This window comes from Megascapheus bottae, chromosome 23 (assembly GCF_031878675.1).
Source record: "Megascapheus bottae isolate mThoBot1 chromosome 23, mThoBot2.hap1, whole genome shotgun sequence".
In the NCBI taxonomy this organism is placed as follows: Eukaryota; Metazoa; Chordata; class Mammalia; order Rodentia; family Geomyidae; genus Megascapheus; species Megascapheus bottae.
In genome coordinates, this window is record NC_143531.1 from 24,485,163 (window position 1) to 24,504,881 (window position 19,719).

At 39.7% G+C, this 19,719-nt stretch overlaps 1 protein-coding gene across 1 annotated transcript in view; it reads left to right on the forward strand.

Annotated features, from left to right (window-relative positions):
* The window catches only part of Ttc29 (tetratricopeptide repeat domain 29), a 111,611-nt gene that overhangs the window by 27,307 nt on the left and 64,585 nt on the right, over positions 1 to 19,719 (forward strand). Inside the window, exons 6-7 of the mRNA XM_090356872.1 lie at positions 14,059 to 14,271; positions 16,123 to 16,208. Of these exons, the coding sequence (XP_090212998.1) occupies positions 14,059 to 14,271; positions 16,123 to 16,208 (299 nt within the window). The remainder of the gene's footprint in view (positions 1 to 14,058; positions 14,272 to 16,122; positions 16,209 to 19,719) is intronic.

Consider the following 19,719-nt stretch of genomic DNA (forward strand, 5'->3'; position numbering starts at 1 on the left):
ATCCACACTACGGGGTGGAATCCTTAACCCCCTGGACCTGAAAAACGTGACCTCAATAGGAAGTAGGGTCACTGGGTGTGGTTGCTCATGCCTGTCATCCTAGCTACTCAGGAGGCTGAGATCTGCGGGTCGCAGTTTCGAAGCCAGCCTGAGCAGGAAAGTCTGTGAGACTTTTTTTTTGCCAGTCCTGGGCTTGAGCTCAGGGCCTGAGCACTGTCCTTGGATTTTCTCAAGGCTAGAGCTCTACCACTTGAGCCTCAGCACCACTTCCGGCTTTTTCTATGTATGTGGTACCAAGGAATCGAACCTGGGCCTCCATGCATGCTAGGCAAGCACTTTAACCACTAGGCCAAACTCCTGGCCAAGTCTGTGAGACTCTTATCTCGGGTAAACTACTCAAGAAGATCTGTAAGTGGTGTTGTGGCTCAAGTGGTAGAGCACTACCCTTGAGAACAAAGAGGCTAAGTAATGGTACCCCGGCCTTGAGTTCAAGCCAAAGGACCAGCACACACATACAAAAGAGGGTCTTCGCCAGTAGGTTAAACTGAGGTTAAACCTGGGGTTCAATTCCTGAGTTCAAACTCCAGGGCCAGCACAAATAAAAAGAACAAAGAGGGGAAAAAAAGGTAGTATGGAATGCCCTAATTCAAACTGACCCTGCCCTTGTAGAGCAGGGAAGTGTGGCTGTAGTGGAGTGGTCGTGTGAAGACACAGGGATGCCAGCAAGAAGCCAGGAAACATCCTTGGCCACCCAGGTTGGCAAGAGGTAGAGAGTAGGCTGTTTATACTTTTTCTCACAGCCTTCGGAAGGAATCTGCTCTGCTGACATATTGGTTTGGGATTTCTGGTCTGGACTTCTACCCTGAACTTTTGTCTTTGAGAACATTGAGACAGTACATTTCTGTTGGTTTAAACAACCAAGATGCAACCTAGAGACAGAGGTTTCTCTAAGGAACCAAAGAGACATTATTTCAGAGGGAAACAAAAGATGTCAGTGGTGGAGTGACATCTGGAGAAAGTTGTGTGCCTTCCTTTTAAACTCTTGACATGTCAGAATTTGGGGTTTGTGATCAATTGAATGCTATCCAAAGTGACACAAGATATCCTGATAAACAAAAACCCCTTAATATCTCATACAAATGTTCTTTCCCTATCATTTTGGCTTTAAAAATTATTCTATATCCCCTTATAAATGTGGCTTTATTTTTATTCTATAGCATTTGAAGAGAGGTTTATGATCACAGTGCTCAATTCTTAATAAAAAGGTAAAAAAAAACACACAATAATTTAATACAATCCAAGATGCCACATCAAAATGGATAGAAATTTCATTGCAATTTCTTATTTGTCATGGAATAACATTTTCCAGTTTATTAGAAAAACAGCCTTAATAACTAAAAGACATGCAATGGATATATCAGTTTTTAGTGTGGTATTTTATTTTCTCTTTCATTTTATTAAAAATTAATAGAGATATAAGCGCAGTTGAGAGGATTTAAAAACCCATCAAATACACAAACTCTCCACTGGGGCAGCCTCTGGAGAAAGGGCATCGACTATGTGGAAAGATATGAAGACTTATTTTGCATGATATTTCCTTTCCCACTGTTAGAACTTTGTGCGTGAGTTATTTTTTAATTGGAGGAAACCTGACTAGCTTTAAGAAAAAAAAGTCAGCAAAAGTATTTAGAAAGGATAGGTTTTGATAGTGAATAAGTGATAATCAGGAAGATGAAAGAATCATTATAGATTCAATCACACCATCAGTGGTGCAGGGAAGTGTGAGATGATAATTAAATGCAGAGATGGAACTGTCAACAGCTAGCGACAGAAATCCAAATCTGCAGAGACTTTTGGGGATATGGGATGAAAGTTTTAAATAACAAATATCAGGCAGAATCTTGAAAATTCACTCATGGAGGTCAGACTAACGGTGCTGTAGACAATGGAAAAGTGTCAGGACAATCCACCCAGCGTCTCTCTTGACTGCCATTTGCTAGTGCACCTGACTCCAGGAAGTCATGTCCTCACTAAGCAGCTGGCTTTCCTCATCTTTAAATTAAAGGGCTGGAGTAGATCTTTCCAGAGTTCACATCTAGCTCTGGTTCCTACAAGTAGCTCTGTGGGTCAACTTGTTTACTTCCTAGGGTGAGGAAAATGCCACTTTAGGAAAGGAGGTGGAGTCTTCTAGTGACTTCTGTGCTTCTTCGAAAAGCATCTCTCTTCATCTCATCTCATGACGGTCCATCCCCAAGTCCTCCCACCTTCCGACCCCCCCCCCCCCCCCCCGCTCCCGACACACACACACCTCTGGAGTGCCCTCTGTGGACTCACATAGGCAACTCACAATGGCAACAAAGCAATTTAGGAAAACTTGCTTGTGAGCTGTTTTATGTTTTGTTTGTTTGTTTTTTTCAGTCCTTGGGCTTGAACTCAGGGTCTGAGCACTGTCTTTGAGCTTTCTCAAGGCTAGTGCTCTACCACTTGATCCACAGTACCACTTCCGGCTTTTTCTGTTGTGTGGCGAGTGCTTTACCACTAGGCCATGCTCCCAGCTTCTATGTTTTTTTTCTTGTTTTTAGGTTTTTTTTATTGCATTTTATTGTCAGGGTAATGTATAGAGAGGTTACAGTACATTCGTCAGGTAGTAGGTGCATTACTTCTCAAACCTTGGTACCCCTTCTCATATTTTTGTCCCCATTTCCCTCCCCTGACCCCTTCCCAATTATCTTGTTTTCCCCTTCCCTTCTCTATTTCAAATAAACATATATATATATACATATATACAAATGTATATACAATATACCAGGTAACAAAGTCAGATGCATTAACCACATAAGATTACCCCAAAGGGGAAAAAAAGAGAAAAATAACTTCATATTTTCACTTTTCCTGAAAATATGCACATGTGGAGAGAGGAGGCTGTGATCTAAGAGGAACCCGTCCTGTGCTTTTCTGAGCCTGCAGTTGGTACTCCTTACATTCCATCGGACTCTGTAACTTGAAGGTTTTGTTCTGTGTGTGTATGTGCAAGTTCCATTGTTTCGCTTGAGTGCTAGGCTACTGTATATAATGGAGTTAAAACTGCGAAGGAAGAATTGGGTTGACAATGGAAGAAGCAAGAATTGTTCTCTGCTGCCTTGTATTTCATAAGTCAGGATCTCTACAAACTAATGCCTGGGGAAAAAATGCTATAGGCACACAGTACAAAGGTCAAGAAAAGCTTGTTTCTGCAGAATGACAGGTAGAGGCAGATGTGGTCAATTGGAAAATAATTCTCAATTGCTTCATACTTTTAGGTTCTTCTTTCATTTGCCAACTCATGAAACCATCTCCCTTCATGGTTCTGTCTTTCGTCTTAGCCCAGCCCCAGCATCCTAGATTGACTCCAGCTAGTATCTCTTCAGTGGGTTTCAGAGAAACCTCCCATCATTACTCCAAACTATTCAGGTTACACCTTATAATTACATATTTAAGATTATAATTCTTTATAATTAGCTATTTATGACTGTCATTTTATAATTATATATTTAAGAGAGTTCCGTGAAGCACAAAATAGAAATTTTCCAGAAATGGAGAGCAAAATTGAAAAGGATTGATAAACTGAGTCAGCTGGAACAAGATGTAGATGGATTTACTTATAAAACAGGTTTTTGTCACATGTCGAAATCCAAATATGAATTAAGCTGTTCAATAATTGTGGGTAGAGTGACCTACAGCAAGGGAAAGTAGAGGAAGGAGGGAGATTAAGGAGGTGATAGGAGCAGTGAGGAGAGAGGTGGATATGTTGTATCACTGAATACAAAGCGGGGATGAATCTATATCACACAGGAAGACAGCAGCAGTATTCGGATGGAAAGCAGGGCGTGGGAAAGGGTTTTATATGCAGTATACATAGAAAAGAATCAGTAGCTATGGTTGATACAAAATATATATTAATGGATAAAGAAAAACACTAAGACCATTGTAAGTTAATAGTAAAAGACACGGTCAATTCACCAGAGTATAATAATGAATTCATAGGGAAAAGACACAACTTAAGAATCAATTTGAATAATTGTGAAGTACTGTTTAACACTTCTTAAAATAGAGAAGAGGGGGAACAACCACTATTCCTTCAAATAGGGTTTATATAAATTGCTGGTGATTGCTGGTGATACAGAGCATCATTTTAATGGTCTGGAAAGTATTATAGCAATATACAACCTTTCAAAATGTAGTTATGAAAATACACAGTATGAAAAATAATTCTAATATAGCAATCGAGATAAGCAGGAAACTTATATTCACCTCCTTCCAATTGTATACAAATTGCAAATGAATATAGAAACAGAGTAGAATAAAACCTAAACAAAATAAGCACCTTTCGAGTGATTGATGGTGTCACTGCTAGCAATATTTTAAGATTTTTCCCTGTAGTGTTCCATTTATGCTGATTTATTTTTTGCCTTTAAATTAAGTAAATGCACCTTGCACTATGATTTTGTTAAATATTACTTGTTTTGCTTTATTGGATTATCTTTTCAGAGTTCTTTTGTATTGCAGGTCAAAAATAGAGCAGTTTTCATCCCAGACCTGAAAGAGGTTCTTAGGACTTAGTGTGAGAACCAGGAGAGTCCCTGGGAAAGTGGCAGGAATGGGGTCACACTAAGAAGAGCAAATATTAACATTTCCTTTGTCTTTCTAAATCTGGTATTTTATTCATGCATTCACAATTGTGAGGCAATAACATAGTTATTATTTGCTATTAATAGATTTTTGACAAGCACGATAGGATTATTTTTTGGTTTTAAATGACTCTTATTTTCTGTCTTAAATTGCCATCATATTTTAGAATTTGTAAGGTGGAAATGTCTGTTATATGCCGTATGTTGTTAGAGAAATGGCATTTTTACACTGATAATGGACCTCTTTGTAAAATAGCCCTGAAAATGCACTTATTGTTAACTACTATGGATATCTGAGGGCAGCAAGCACAAACGAAAAAAATAAGCAACAATTCCTAAAGGTGGCTGTGAGTTTCCTTGTGGGGGTTCTGAAGTCTTCGTCACATCTTTAGTATAATTGGGCATGTCATTGGAACATTCCCCTGTCCCCCCACCCCAGTTTTTATAGTTTGAAAAAGTCTGTGTTCATTTTCCTCACTTGTAAATTTCTTTCAACGTGCATGGAAAAAGTTGCTCGGAGGAAACTTTTTCTAAAAGCTTCCGTGGAAAAGCAAACCTATGCTTCTACCCTGGCTTCCCCAGGATGGAGTAAAGTGACCAGCAGGCACCTGCTCTGAGCCTTCCTGGTTCAGTACCCGACAGCGGGGTGGAGAGCAAGTGTCTTCCCTGCCAGCTCTGGCTGTTCCCAACACTCACAACTTCCTGGCTACTTCTTCCCACACTTTATTTTTTGGAAAGAGATCCCACAAATGGATTTTCATTTACATTATCCAAACTGCATCTGACCAGAGCAATTATTAGAAACAGACTTACTTTATACCTCCATTAAGATCTTTCAGTAGAATCTAATAATCAAAACTATTTTTAGAAGTCAATTCGCACTGCTATTCCTATCTAAGTTAATTGTCCCTTTCTGGGTCATGTCCATTTATTCTCCATCTACTCTGTGTACACATTCATAAGGCCTTATAGTATTTAATGAAGAGATCCTTTTTAAGTATTGATAGCCATGAGAAAATTACCATGTTTGATCTGTGTTAAAGAATCCAAGTCCAAGATCTCTGAACGGAACTTAGAATAAAAAATGTAATTAGGTTACATCCCTAAAGTCTGATATATCTTTAAACAAGACTGCAAATGAAACTTTATTAAAGCTTCAAATGAATTATTTCATGGCATTTTTTGAAAATTCATTTTCTTCCTCTTCTCTTTCATGTCTGTGTTACTGACACTGCTGCTTGTATTTTACCTGTCTTTCTCAGGTGGTTTAATTATTTACTGCTTAACGAGTATCGCAGAAGGTTCCTTCAGAGATGCCTGCTCTGCAGCAGATTGTCTGTTTCAAAGCTTTGCAAGGAGGCCTTGAATAGCTGTGCCTATCAGCAGCTTGTGCTGCATTGAACCAACTGGTCTGGAGGCTATTACTTCCTCTGACTGAAACCGACAACTTCCCTAGAAAGTCCTCTCCAGACCTCTGTAGAGGCTTCAACTGACCTAGTGTCACATGGGTGCATGTTGAAGGACACTATTCTGTACCACTGAAATTTTAAGGCAGATTGTGTAAAGAGCCTATCCAGATTCACGATAAGTGGCAAATTGAAACAGGTAACAAGAGGTCACCACGTGTCTGCTAAACACCAGGCATCCGCACAGAAATAACAGACTCTTATTTGCATAGGCTGCAATCACACTTTGAGTGTGGCTTTGTGATCCTTGATCAGATCCTAACAAAAAAGGGGAGTGAGTAGTGAGTCGGCATTGTGGCATTGAAGTTCAAACCTGGAAGTCAGGCCTTGAACATCTGTTCTTTTGTTTAATCAGAACATAAATTTAGTCAGGATTATCATCAAAGCTCTGTTTCCTCATCTCTAAAATACAGATATTGTGTATGCATTAAGATCAATGAGTTTTTTCAAATATATACATATAGACATGTGTGCCTACATGTATGTATTTACATGTGTGTATGCATACACATAGACACAGCAGCTACTATCATGGCTGACATATTTAATATTCCATATTGTTATTTCTCTCTCTCTTGATTCACCTATATGGATAACTTTGTTTGATAGTGATTTTTTACTTCTACCATCTACAACAATGTATGTTCATCAACTCATCAAAGCAGGACCAAGAGAGGGGGAAAGTTAATATTCTTCTCTTTCCACTCACCTCTGGCTTCATTTGTCAGTACTGATACTTTGGTATATAATTCCACAGCTATGACTTTGCTCCTGGAAACATATATAAATCAGATTGAATGAAGCTGATTTAAAAATCATAAGCAGTATGTAACTAGATAAGAGCACCACTACTGATTAAATCTGAACAATATAACTCATTGTTAGCTACTCAAATATCAATATGGGGGACTGGGAGTTTGGCCTAGTGGTAGAGTGCTTGCCTAGCATGCATGAAGTACCAGGCCCAATTCCTCTGTACAACATACATAGAAAAAGCCAGAAGTGGTGCTGTGGCTCAAGTTGTGGAGCTCTAGCCTTGAGCTAGCCCAAGAACAGTGCTCAAGCCCTGAGTTCAAGTCCCAGGATTGGCAAAAAAGTACATCAATATAGAATTTATTTCCCAAACTTCTATGCCTATCAACACTTTTTACAAAACATCTTTATGAGCTGAAGATGTGAAGGTAAAACTATCCCGTGGGGGAAAAATTGTAAGTTCTGCTAACTAATAACAACTTCTATTCATTTCATTTTTATACAAAATAGAAATGTTGGGACATGTTATATATTCTTTAAAAATTTTTGAGTAAATTTGATGCCATCTCTTGTTTCCTTTTAAAAGAGCACAGGTTCTGGGTCAGACTGTAAAAATAAATGAATAACTGCCTGAGAGACATGTTAAGAGAACAGGATTTATTGTGTCTCGTGGCTTCTGAGGTTTCAGCCCCTAATGCACTGGCTCGGTTGCTTTGGATCTGAGTGGAGGCAGAGCACAGAGCTGAGGAGGTGGCAGCAGAGAACAGCTCATCTCATGATAGCCAGGAAGTCCAGGGGAGCAGGGAAGGGCCTGAGACAAGGAGTCTTTTTCTATGGCCAGACCACAGGGACCTGCTTCCTCCAATTAGGCTCTGCGTCCCAATGATACTGTCATATTATGAATCCATCAGTGGACTTACCCACTGAATCGGACAGAGACTTCAGAATTTCATTATCCCACTCTATATCCTCCCAAAAAATATCCACGAGCCAGTAGCCAGGTCTCTCACACGTAAGTGTTTTGAAACACTAACAAATTAACACTAACAGACTAACAGGTGCTTGATGATTGATGCCTAGACATGACCAAACTCAGAAACCAGTACTGAAGTTTATGAATAGAGAGAAGGTTTGAACTCATACACTGCCTCCTGCTCAGCCTCCTAAAATCATGAACTATAACAGCTGGTTGTTACCAACTGCCATTTTAAACTTTAGATAGGAGGATTTCTGTCTGAGGCTAGTTACAAGCCCAAAATGTAATATACTAGCTGAAAAAACTTAAAAATAATAATGTATACTAGTTTTTTGACATCACTAATAAAAACCCTTCTCCTGTACAAATCTTTCCATATTTTTGATGCCGTTTTCATTGATTTAGTAACTAATATTCCTTAATTGGTGATGGTATCATTCCTCTAATACTTCCTTGAAATCTGTGCTCAAAAGAACACAGAGATCTTTTTTTAAGGAAATAGCATTTTGAATTTCTTCTAAATACTCCCGAAGTCTCTACTCAAAAGTTATAGGTACACTTTCCTCACAGTTTATTAGGGATCTATTGAATTATGGAAACGAAACCTTTGTCCTCCTGCATTCCATTTTGTAGTGGTGTATAGTAGATTATAGCATGCAACAAATCTCACCCGACAGGAGATAAACCCTGCAAATGATCATGTGAATTGGAAGTGGGGTGAGCCCTTAACTATTTTGGCATGTGTAGTGCCGTTATAATTATCATAATTGAATGTAAGAAGCAGAAGATAATGTAAATTGTTCATGCAGTTAAGTCGAAATGGAAGGCGCATTGCCTTTTGTTTTTAGCAAAGGATAATGTTTTTCTCTTCTGCTACTGTTCACTATTGCTTTTAGCGGATTTTATGTCTCCACTGAACAGAATAGTAACTTATGCCAAAGAAGTTCAAGATTAAAATGCAACGCAATATGCATAAAGCTTTATTGTTCCTTTAGGTTGTTGTCTTAAATGGAAGTGGACCATTTCCCAAAGTCTTTTGTAACTGTGTACAGTTGGGAACTAAATATACTCAAAATATATACCAGGGCAGCTAAAAAGACAGACTTCTTGTACCTGCCAAATTATTTTCATACAGTTGTTCCTATAACATCATTTTTACTGGCGACTGTGCAACTTGATAGAAAAAGGAGATAATTAGGTATGTTCAGGATTTGCTGATGCACAGACCAGTCCCGGCGTCACACAGCCTGTGACATTTTAAATTACTTGAACAATAGCAGTAGCCATCTTTGGACGTAATTAACACCTTGCCTAATTAATGTCAGGTCTGGAGTGAGTCTCTATTTATGAAATGCAATTCTATTCAAACTTATACCTTGCAAACTTTGAATGTGGGTGTTGTTTTCTTAAACAGGGCAACTCCTTTTTTTCTGTTTTTTTTTTCTTTTTCTTTTCTTCCCTTTTCAATTTTTTTCTTTTTCTTTTTTCATTTCCCTCCCCCTTCAAGTAATCAATGCACTGCTGAATGAGTTCATTTTAATGCACTCAATCATGCCTCTAATGTTCGTAGCTTACGGGCGCAAGCATCAGTAATGCAGGAATGTTATATGGCTTTAGTTTGTGCCATTTCATAAAATATTCATGGAATCAAAAATGTGCATCAAAATAGCGGCTGGGAGAATTACATTTATGTTCCTGCTTTTATGGCAACTTCACATTTAAACCCATTTGTGTTAATATCTAGTCAATCTTCCTACTTTAAAAAAAAGCTAAAATGGGAGAGATCATATACATTCTCCTTTGCTTAATATTTGTTCTAGGCATCTGCGGTGATACAACAAATATCTATAAACTTGCAGAGATGTTGTGCAGAGGACGGGAGGGGAGCAACAATTTGGGTAATATCCAAATATATAAAACCTTATTTTTGCTATGTATTGTCTATATTCACATCTTACCAAGTATTTTGCAGTTTACAGCATTGTCTGCGTCTTGTTTGTATTTTTAAATAAATGAATGGATTCCTTGTTCATGTAGGCCTTCAATTCTATGAAACTTCCTTGAAGTACTTTTTTGTTTTTAAGTGTGTTCATTCCTTTAGGTCAAACACCTGCCAATTCATACCAAACTCTTTATTATTTATGAAGATGTCATGTAATTGCTCATGATGATGATAATAATATTACTACCACTACTATTCATAATAACAGTAATAGTGACTTGGGTTTCCTCTCTGCATACCTGGATATTCTTGCCCTGCATCATTGTTCGTGGTGACGTTCCACAGACACGTTTTCTGATATGATTTGATATCATTGAAATAAAATAACCATGGGTGATGTCTATGCAGAAGCATCCTCAGAAACACTGACGTTCCATCTCTTACCCTGATTCACGGGAAGAGCTGATAGTCTTCCTGGACTTTCTCTCGGTGTAGAATCAGGCACTGCGAGTGACCTGCCACCGTGTTTGCAGTCGTCGGTGTGTCTTCCATGACCTTGTCATAACAACTGTGATCCTAGTTATGCAACTGTCATGACAAAGGTGAGGATTTGATCCTGGAGTCCCAGGGCTAAGCTGTGGGATTCACCTTTTCCATTCAGTCCTCTGTTCGGTTGTGTTGTTGTGACACCTTTGGAAATCACTTCCCTCCTTCTTTTATTGGATGGAGAACATGACCGTAGCACTGGATCATTTCAAGGGCAGAAAATTCTTGGACCTGTGACAAAGCATTTGTCCTTGTCCCTGAAAGATGCATGATGGTACTTCACCAGGTTTCTGTCAAATTTATTTGATAAGAAAAGGTAGACTATCCATGAGCACTTTGAAAACTCTGGTTTGTTCTTATCATGGATATTTACATTTAACTTTGCATAATGACTACTGCATTTGTAACTGCCTTTTATAATATTTCTCTTGGGAGTTGTGAGTTCAAGTTTCTCAGAGACATGGGTACACACTGTATCTTATTAAATGCCTAGTTAACATCAGGGTCCTTTCTCAGAAGTAAGGTAATTTTTAAGGTCCTGATCATAGAAACACAAGTTGGATGGAAATACCATCATTCCAGTCATGCTGAAAGGTAATATTTGTATATTTAAATCACTGCCTTCGTTGCATGTATATGCCTGTGTAATATTTTTTTAAAAAATCAAATTTAACATTAAGACAGGGACTTTCAAATTCTGACCAGCCTTTAGAAAGAGTGGTCAGGTCATTTACGTGCTGACAGCTATGCGGATCAAGTCGTGCCTACATCATTTACTACTACCGCCTACGTTTACCAATGAGTCCCCTGCACAGGAGAAGGACTGGAAAATTCAACTTCTGTGTTGGCACTGTATTTAAAATAGCACTGAAGAGAACACCAGTGATGGGTCTCATCTTCGACAAGATGATGAGAGGCGAAGCCCGTGAATGGCTCGACGAGGTTGTCCCTGGCTGGTGACATTTGAGACACTGCAGGAGCTCTGGTGGCTCCCATAGGCATCACCCTATGGTCTGGAAGGGGTAGTGACATGGAGGTGTGGTTGTGAATCAGACTCCTTCAGAAAGACCAATTGGAAGCATGCAGGGCTAATGTCTTCCCTTTTGTCGATGGGATGGCCTGAGTAGGATGTGAGACCCAGAAAAGTCTAGGAATCATCAAGGTAACCTTTGTGCATAACATAACATTTCTGCCCAGGGGTCACTGAACTTCCAGACTCTTCATCTTCTGAGGAGTTCTTCAGTGTAGGAGATCCATTCGTGTGGATTTTCAGGGATCCTGAGTTGAACTCCTTCCACTCACTCATCCAAACTCCTGTTTCCGCTTTTGTGTCATTTGATCTACTATGAGCCTCAGTTTCTCTGTAGTGAGTGAGAATCATAATAGTCATAGCAACTTCATCAGTTAGCTTTTAGAAGGTTAAATAAGATGATGTGCAGAGAGGAAAGTCTTCCATTTTGACAAGCACGGTAAGGAAAATTCTGAGGGAAAATGGGGGTTTTCTGTTCACTTTCATGGGAGCAGCTCAGGCCTCCATCTTCTGAGATCTGAGCTTCGGCCCAGCTCTAGACTCCAAAGCTCCAACCAAAACCAGGGTCAACGTATAAGATTCTTGCTCACTATTCAAGATGTCTTCCATGGTAACTACATGAAATCCATTGTCCCCAAAACTCCCTTATTGTGCTTCTGACTAGGCAGCCAAGCTGTCCAGGTAGCCTGAATTCCCCAGGAAGTCAGTAAATCAGAAGGATGCCAGCTTACCGAGCACACACAGACACTCACCCGCCACCCCTCTTTCTTCCACTGTCCAGTACCACCCCTATTTTCTTCCACCTCTCTTCTTCCTATTTCTACTCACTCTTCCACTTCCTGTCCCTGTGTAGGTAGGTCTAACTTTAGGCATAGCGATCGGTTTTCATTTATTATTTGCATCCTTAATACTTCATTTGCAACCAGTGATAATTAATTGTGTTGTCTAAACTATCATCTCTTTCACAGTTCTTCATCGTTGGTGTTTATTTCACAGAAACTACCTGGTTCTCTGTTTCTTGTGTCTATTATTCCCTATTCATGAGACCCAAAAGAAATATGTATCTCTACTTTATGAATAGAGGGGGAGCAAGAACTCTCATATACGTCTTTCTAGGGATGTAGAGCTATAGTTTTAGGCAGAAATATAGTTGGCCGAGGAAACATAACACACGTGTGTGTCACTACTCCATTCCAGTTTTTAAAAATGAGGGTCATGGGTATGGGAGGAAGGCGTTTCTGGCAAGAAGTGCTACAGGACGGGGATGAAAAACGATGCCTGCTTCTGCAGGAGTGCAGGAAAAAATTCTGAGCTGAAAGAACAGATAGAGTAGTGAAGTTCAACCTTGAACATTTGTGCAAAGTGAAAAACGGATTGGGTGCTCTATTTAAAACAGCTTCTCTTGTATAATCCACTTTGACAAGTACAATAAGCAAGAGGAAAGCAAAGAAATAAGAAAATCAGGAAAAAGAATCCATCATCCACATTCCCAGAGATAATGCTTCGAAAGTGTTTGCTGGGGCATACCCTTATCATATACACCTTGTTCAATTGTGCATCACATTCTTCTTCTGTCACATAAAATTGATGGCATTATAAGTTTTCATGAATCAAAAAGTTTCATAGTGCACGTGTGTAAACAGCAGTACAGTGGGCCTTCTGTATAAGGTCTTTGCTGATACTCTCTAGCGTGGCACTGAAATGGATGGGAGGTATATGCTAATGATCCACTACTGTTGGTTGTTTTCCTTGAAGATATTTTTCTTATTTGAGTATGTGCTCTTTTGTTTAAAATAGCTTATTATTCGGGGGTGTACAGAAGGGCTACAGCTCCGTAAGTGAGGTCAAGAGCGCATTTCTTTTTGGACACTCTCTCCAAACTTTTCCCTCCCATCTGCACTCACAGGTTGTATAGTTTATTGTGAACACCACGTCCAGGGTGTGCCCACTGCATCTGCTTACCCTTTGTCCCTCGTTTGCTGTCCCCCTTACCCTCCCAGAGACAAACAAATCAACAAATAAGAGGGGAAAGGAAACCAAAACAGCGACAAAGAAAAAAAAACCTTGTTTCCATTCCATTTTGATAAGTATTATTTTATTTGATCAGAGGCACGTATGCGTTGTGACTGTGTATTTCTCTCCTAAGAGTCGGATGTGTTGTCTTGTTGCTGCAGCTGCTGTTGTGTAACCCAAGCTGGTCTCGAATGCCTCCTGTCTCAGCCTCCTTAACACTGGGATTACAGGCATGGAACACCAGGCCTGCCTGTGTGTGCAACCTTTCATACGAATTTGGGTAACAAATCCAAAGCAACAAAGTGAAATTTTATGCAAGGGTCCTCGCAGCTCACCCTGGACTTTCAGTAAAATCTATTTGAGTAAATATACTGAGCCTATACAAAGGTTAACTTGTCCACGTGATCAGATCATTATCATGTTAACTAATTTTAATACTGTAACTAACTATAATATTAACTTACCATAACTAATAACAAGTCAATTCTTACAATTCTTGTAGTTTTTATAATCATAACAAATCGTTGTTTTTTCTGGTGAGTAAGCTGGATTTTAACTTCTTCTCTCTGGATAATCCTTTCCTGGGTTGCCCCCTGAACAGCAAAGAGCTCTCAAGGACGTGCTCTGGCCGCGGTCTGTCTTTATGAATGACTTCGATTCCTCAGGTCAGCTTCAGGAGGCTGCGGAGCATTATGAAGCATTCCACCATTTGACGCAAGGGCGGATATGGAAAGACCAGGACGGCCACTTTCTCAACTTGGTAGCCTGTGAGAATCTCCTGAGGATCTACAGATTGCTCGCAGACAAAATGCTGGAAAATGAGGATTACAAACAGGCCATCAAAATTCTGAGAAAAGCTTGTGAAATTGCCAAAGAAGGTAGGTGGGAAAGAACACTGACTCCCAAGATGGAAGTCAAAACATATTGTCAAGTGATAGGCCAATTACTTCCTATGAACTGCAAAAACAAATATCCTCCATCTACCTTTAGATTTCACTAGGAAACAGAAGTGCTTAGTACTGACAGTGTCTTTAAAATGACAATCCAGTGGGGTTCCTGTTGTAAAACAAGGAACCCACACTGAGAGGATAAAGACATTTGCAAAAGTTGAGAGAGAGAGAAAGAGAGAGAGAGAGAGAGAGAGAGAGAGAGAGAGAGAGAGAGAGAGAGAGAGAGAGAGAGAGAGAGAGAGAGAATGTTAAGGACTGTGGATTTCTTGCAATTAGAGAGACCCTTCATGGTTTATTAATTCTCTCTTGTCAATTGAGAAATTATGATAAATACTTACTTAGACTCTTGCCTCCGAAAGCCTGGCCACACCAATGCCATCAGAAAGCACTATAATGTGCAGGTTAGGGGAATCCCAGGCATTTCTTATCGACACCATGGTAAAAATATTTTTGTGAGTGCTGAGATCCCCAATGTTCTATAGCATTCGTGTGTCTATAAAACAAAAACACTAAGACCAGACTCATCAGCTTTGGACTTGGCAAACTGCAAGTCTCTATCGTTATATAGTAATCTGCTGATGAAGTAGACTTTTCGTGAAGGAGAAGAAGGAAGTTCCAGTCTTGAGGTTAAGATTATTAGCCTTGTGGTTAAGATTATTAGCTCATGGAAGTATTTAATGGACTGATTTGTTAATTAACAGATGAGAGTAAATAGGATTGATTTTCTGGTTGTGATTTTAATCTATTAAAGAGTAAAAGTAGAACATCTTAAGCTTGGTCCCTCTGTGACTTCTTGTAATCATTTTGTTGAACTATTCACAGGGAGTGGCACTCTTTAAAGGTTGCATGCCAGTAGAGCGGTTCTTGAATAAGCAATGATGCCTTCCCTGACAGGTTAAATTCTGGCATCCACCACTCACTCCCAGGTCAATGTCAGCAGCAAACTTTAGTCCTATGAGACATTCCATGAGAATTTCTGTGGAAAGGAATGTTCATTAGAAAAACAATGTATTTCACTTAAACCTCGCTCTATGTTTTACAATCAAAGAAAAGAGGGCTGCTTGGCTTTCTCCTGTCCAAAAGTATCTCCCACAATGCAAAGAACTGATAGGGAGTGGAGGAGAAACTTACTTCTTATGATGTAATAGTTCTTAGCATTTCTTTAGACTAAAGATGGTATATATCCCGAAGACGTGCAGAGACCAAAATTCTTGCAAAAAAATGATTAAGTTTGTATTCATTGATTAGCAAAGAAAAATGTTTCAGCATCAAAATGTGAGTGGAACTTTTATACCCAGAGGTCAGTTATCCACTCACATTTTTACCACAGTTTTAAATTGCACATTATTGGGACAATTTTTCTTAATTTGTTGGTTATCCGTTCTGTTAGAAACTTAGCAGTTGTGTGGGGTGGATGTCCACCATTTAAGTAACCTACTAGCTGCTTCCTGAGAGTAGTAATACGTTGGACAATTATCTTTACATGGTAGACCAGGATAACCATTAGGTATGCCTGCCAAAATCATATCATAATTTTAGCATATCATGGAAAATGTTCATAATTACATTACCAATATGCTTTATTTACCTTATTGTCTGCGCCCAGGTAAGACATACTTATATCAGTCTAGTATTCATGTTCAATGCACAGCTAGATTTCAGGGTCATTGGTAAATGTATAGATTTTTTAATGAGCAACGTTCTCCTATCTTAACAAAGTAGAGATTGTGATAAATCATGTTCTGAGTGCAATAGTGATTTTATGCATTATTGCTTCAGGAAATGACAGAACGATGGAAGGCGAAGCATCCTATTACTTGGGCTTGGCACACTTATCTGCTGGAGACTATGATATCGCACTAAACGTGAGTGGAAGTCAATCTTGCATCCTTGCTGTGCTGGTTGTCATGATAGCATATGTTATTACAGGTTCTGCAGAAATGGGTTGGGCCTGACATCATAGAATAGCAGCTGAGCATGGGTGGCTCACGCCTGTAATCCAAACTGCTCAGGAGACTGAGATCCGAGGATTTCCAGTACAAAGCCAGCCCAGGCAGGGTGGACGTAAAGGCTTTCAAGGTTTCAGCAACATCTGCGTCCGTCAGGGACACGGGGACCCAATGTGGCCTTGGTCTCAGGCTGTCTTCTAAGACAGCAGGACACATTTGTTCAGGGAGAATGGAAGGAAGCTGTAAGTTAGCTTTCATCAGAAGCCAAGCAGGAACAATGGAGGACTTTTGGCCTGGAACACAATGCCAAGAGCAAAGCGATGTGGGCATCACATACTTGTGTATGAGACAGTGTCTGTGAAACAGATACTAAGGGAGTGGAAGTTGGACAAGGGTTTGCTACCAAGGACCTGTCGAGGGATGGAGGTTGAGTGGGGTGTTTCTGGACTGGAGAAAGGCAGTTTTGCATAAGTCTAGGGTGGGGGCCTTCTACCTTCTGCTGGTTTCTCACCTTGTTTTTCCTGTGATGCCACACACACAAAAAAATAGGTTCTCACGAAGTCTCACGTCATTTTGGTTTCAGAATTTTAAATGAAGTTTTAGTTCTCCTAACATTTTATTTTAGCTATTTCCTCTGTATCCTTCATCAGATTAAAGGACATTTTTCAGACTTTTGTGCGTGTGAACATTGCCTAACTTTTTGGTTTCTGGATCATGTTACATAAAGATCTATTATCAATTCCCAGCTTACTGCCTGGCTTTCTCTCTGCAGTCTCTTCTCCCCAGCAGTGTGGCTTCTAGCTTGCTAGGTGTGTGCTAGAACTCTGCAACAGGACAGAGCAGTCTTTGCTTAATGAATGCACACAAATAATACAATGAAAAAATAAAATTAAGATTGATAACTCAGTGGATTGAAGATCTGCCAAGTCACCAAATCACAAAGCAATTGCTTGATATATTAAAATGAATTTCTCTTTTGAAGACCTTTTCTGTTTTTCCTTTCTACTTTGTACAGTGTCACCAACCTTTATTTATTTTAAAGCCAGTGGCTTATCTCTGCCCTGATATGGCTGTGCGGAGGGATAAAAATGCCCCAGATAAGCTGTCATGTTGGAACCCATGTGAGACACACAGGCTCTTAACATTTTCCTTCCTTTTTATAATCAACTTTATCACAAATTCTTACCATTAATTCTCTAGCCTGTTTGACTTGTATTTTAAGCTCATGAAATATAAAATTTTCAAATTTGAAGCACTTTGCCTCTGGATTTACCCTCTCCCTCCCACAAAAGTCACTCTTCCAATAATCTTAGTCAAATATTTTTTTGGGGGGGAGGGAGTCTGACACTGCGACTCAAACTCAGTACCTGATGTTTTCACTCATTGGCTAGCACTCTATCACCTGAACCAAGCTTCCAATCCCAACCTCATTCATCTACTTAGAGGTTCTTAGGTGAGTTTCCCCAATAACCTGGCTTAGATAAACCTAGCGAGTAAATATTCCTAATCAATAGCTCACTTGATCTGAAACTGAGGTATTTAATATTTCAATGCCACAAATTCTTTATTCACCATTTGTGGCTTTACTTCTGTGCTCTTCCTTATTTCTTTTTCTCCCAAAGACAGACAAATGAACAAGACAAAAAGAAGAGAAAAAAAATCCTCTTGTTTTTTTTAAATGCCATATATTTTTTAAAATGGAAATAAGATAAACCAATATTTTATGGAGGATTTTGATTACTAAATTATTTATCATTTTTCTTGGAGTGAAAACAAAATGACATTAATCCAATGAAGGGAATTTGAGTCCTCCTTTTAATTACATATCAGGGATATTCACTACTCATCAAACAGACAGCATTTTTACTTACCAGTCAATGAGCCATCTCTAACATTTGGCCTGTGCTCTTGGCTTCATGGCTTCATATCTGAGTAGGTGGAAAGTGTGGCCTCTTGCTTCCACAGGAGGTCTGATTGTCATTAGATACAGCCCTGCACACAATCATGCTTTCAGCCAGTTTGCCTCCTGGTCCTGTGGAGATGCTCACAAGTGGCACAAGCCTGCTGAGGAGGCATTGCTGCCTAACTTGAGAACATTTGGGTGTCAGTTCAGGGTCCCAGCTATTATTATCCTGTGCCTGTTTCAGCCTGATCACATGACCCACCTTGGGCCTTGACTACAGCTCAGAGTCCTAGGATTTTTCTATTTGATGCTTGGGCCCATAGAAAACTAGAGTTTTAGAGAATTAATGTCCTTGGGACTCAACCAAGGAAAGATGGGAAGGTGCATGGGTATTCTTGTCTCTCCGCTGGAATAGGGCTCATTTCTAGACTACTGTTCTATGCACCATGATTCCAGAATGGCTGCGCACTGTTCGAGCCCATTGTCAAGTGGATAGGTGGCAGTGTACTTCCTGTTGACTTTTTTCTTCTTCCTGATTCTCCTTCTGGTACCCCCTCCCCCGCTTCAACCCCCAAGTTAAATAACCTGTGTTCACCATGTCTCAAGGTTGGCTCTAGGGAAACTCAATTCCTGACCTTAAGGTGGCTGTTAGTTTCACAGTGCAGAAAGAAAATTTCACCTGTATGGCCCACACTTTTAACAGAAACTCAGAAAATTCCTCATACGATTTCAGAAAAGATCTGAAAATGTGTATTTGAACAAGAGCAACGCAGCACATTTAGGTTGGAATCAGAATTGCATCTATCCGTTGTACAAGGGGCCCCATTGTGACATTTCTCTACATATATCCAACGTGCCCTGTGTCTCTCACTCACACGCCTCCAAACAATTCTAACAGGTCCGCTACTCTATATGTGTGCGAAATATTTCGACCAACCACTTCATTTCCTCCTTTTCCCTCACAGTACTGAATTAGCTGCCTTGCACAGAACAGAGCACATTTTTTTCTTATTGGTCTGTAGCCGCCCCATCAATTGTTTTGAAAGAACTTTTCTACATCTCTCCTCTTACTCATTTTCCTCCAGAGGCCTGGAGAGTTTTGGGGGGTACCTATGCCAACGTGTGGGCAGGTCGGTCACACATGGGATGTGTCTGTCCCTAACCGGCTAATACTCCTAACCCAGTCCCTGGGGGCTCACACCCTTTCCAATCTTTGCTATGATTTGACTTCTTTCCTTTCTCGCCTCTCAGCCGGGCTTTCGTGCAGAAGAAGTTAAAACCCTCTCATGAAATGCTCACCCAAAAAAGCTGTTACACATGTCTGCGGAGTCACCTCTTCATCATTCAGGAATTCACATTTGTTAACATGGTTGGTGTCTTCATTCACCTCCTTCTGTCTGGTTTTTTTTTCTTTTAGCTAACTATGATTAGTTATCGTCATCATCATTTTTAAAAATGATCAGAATCAATAGAGGACATGCTTGAGAAATGTGGAAAATTAATCTTAAACAAGTGTATTTTCTT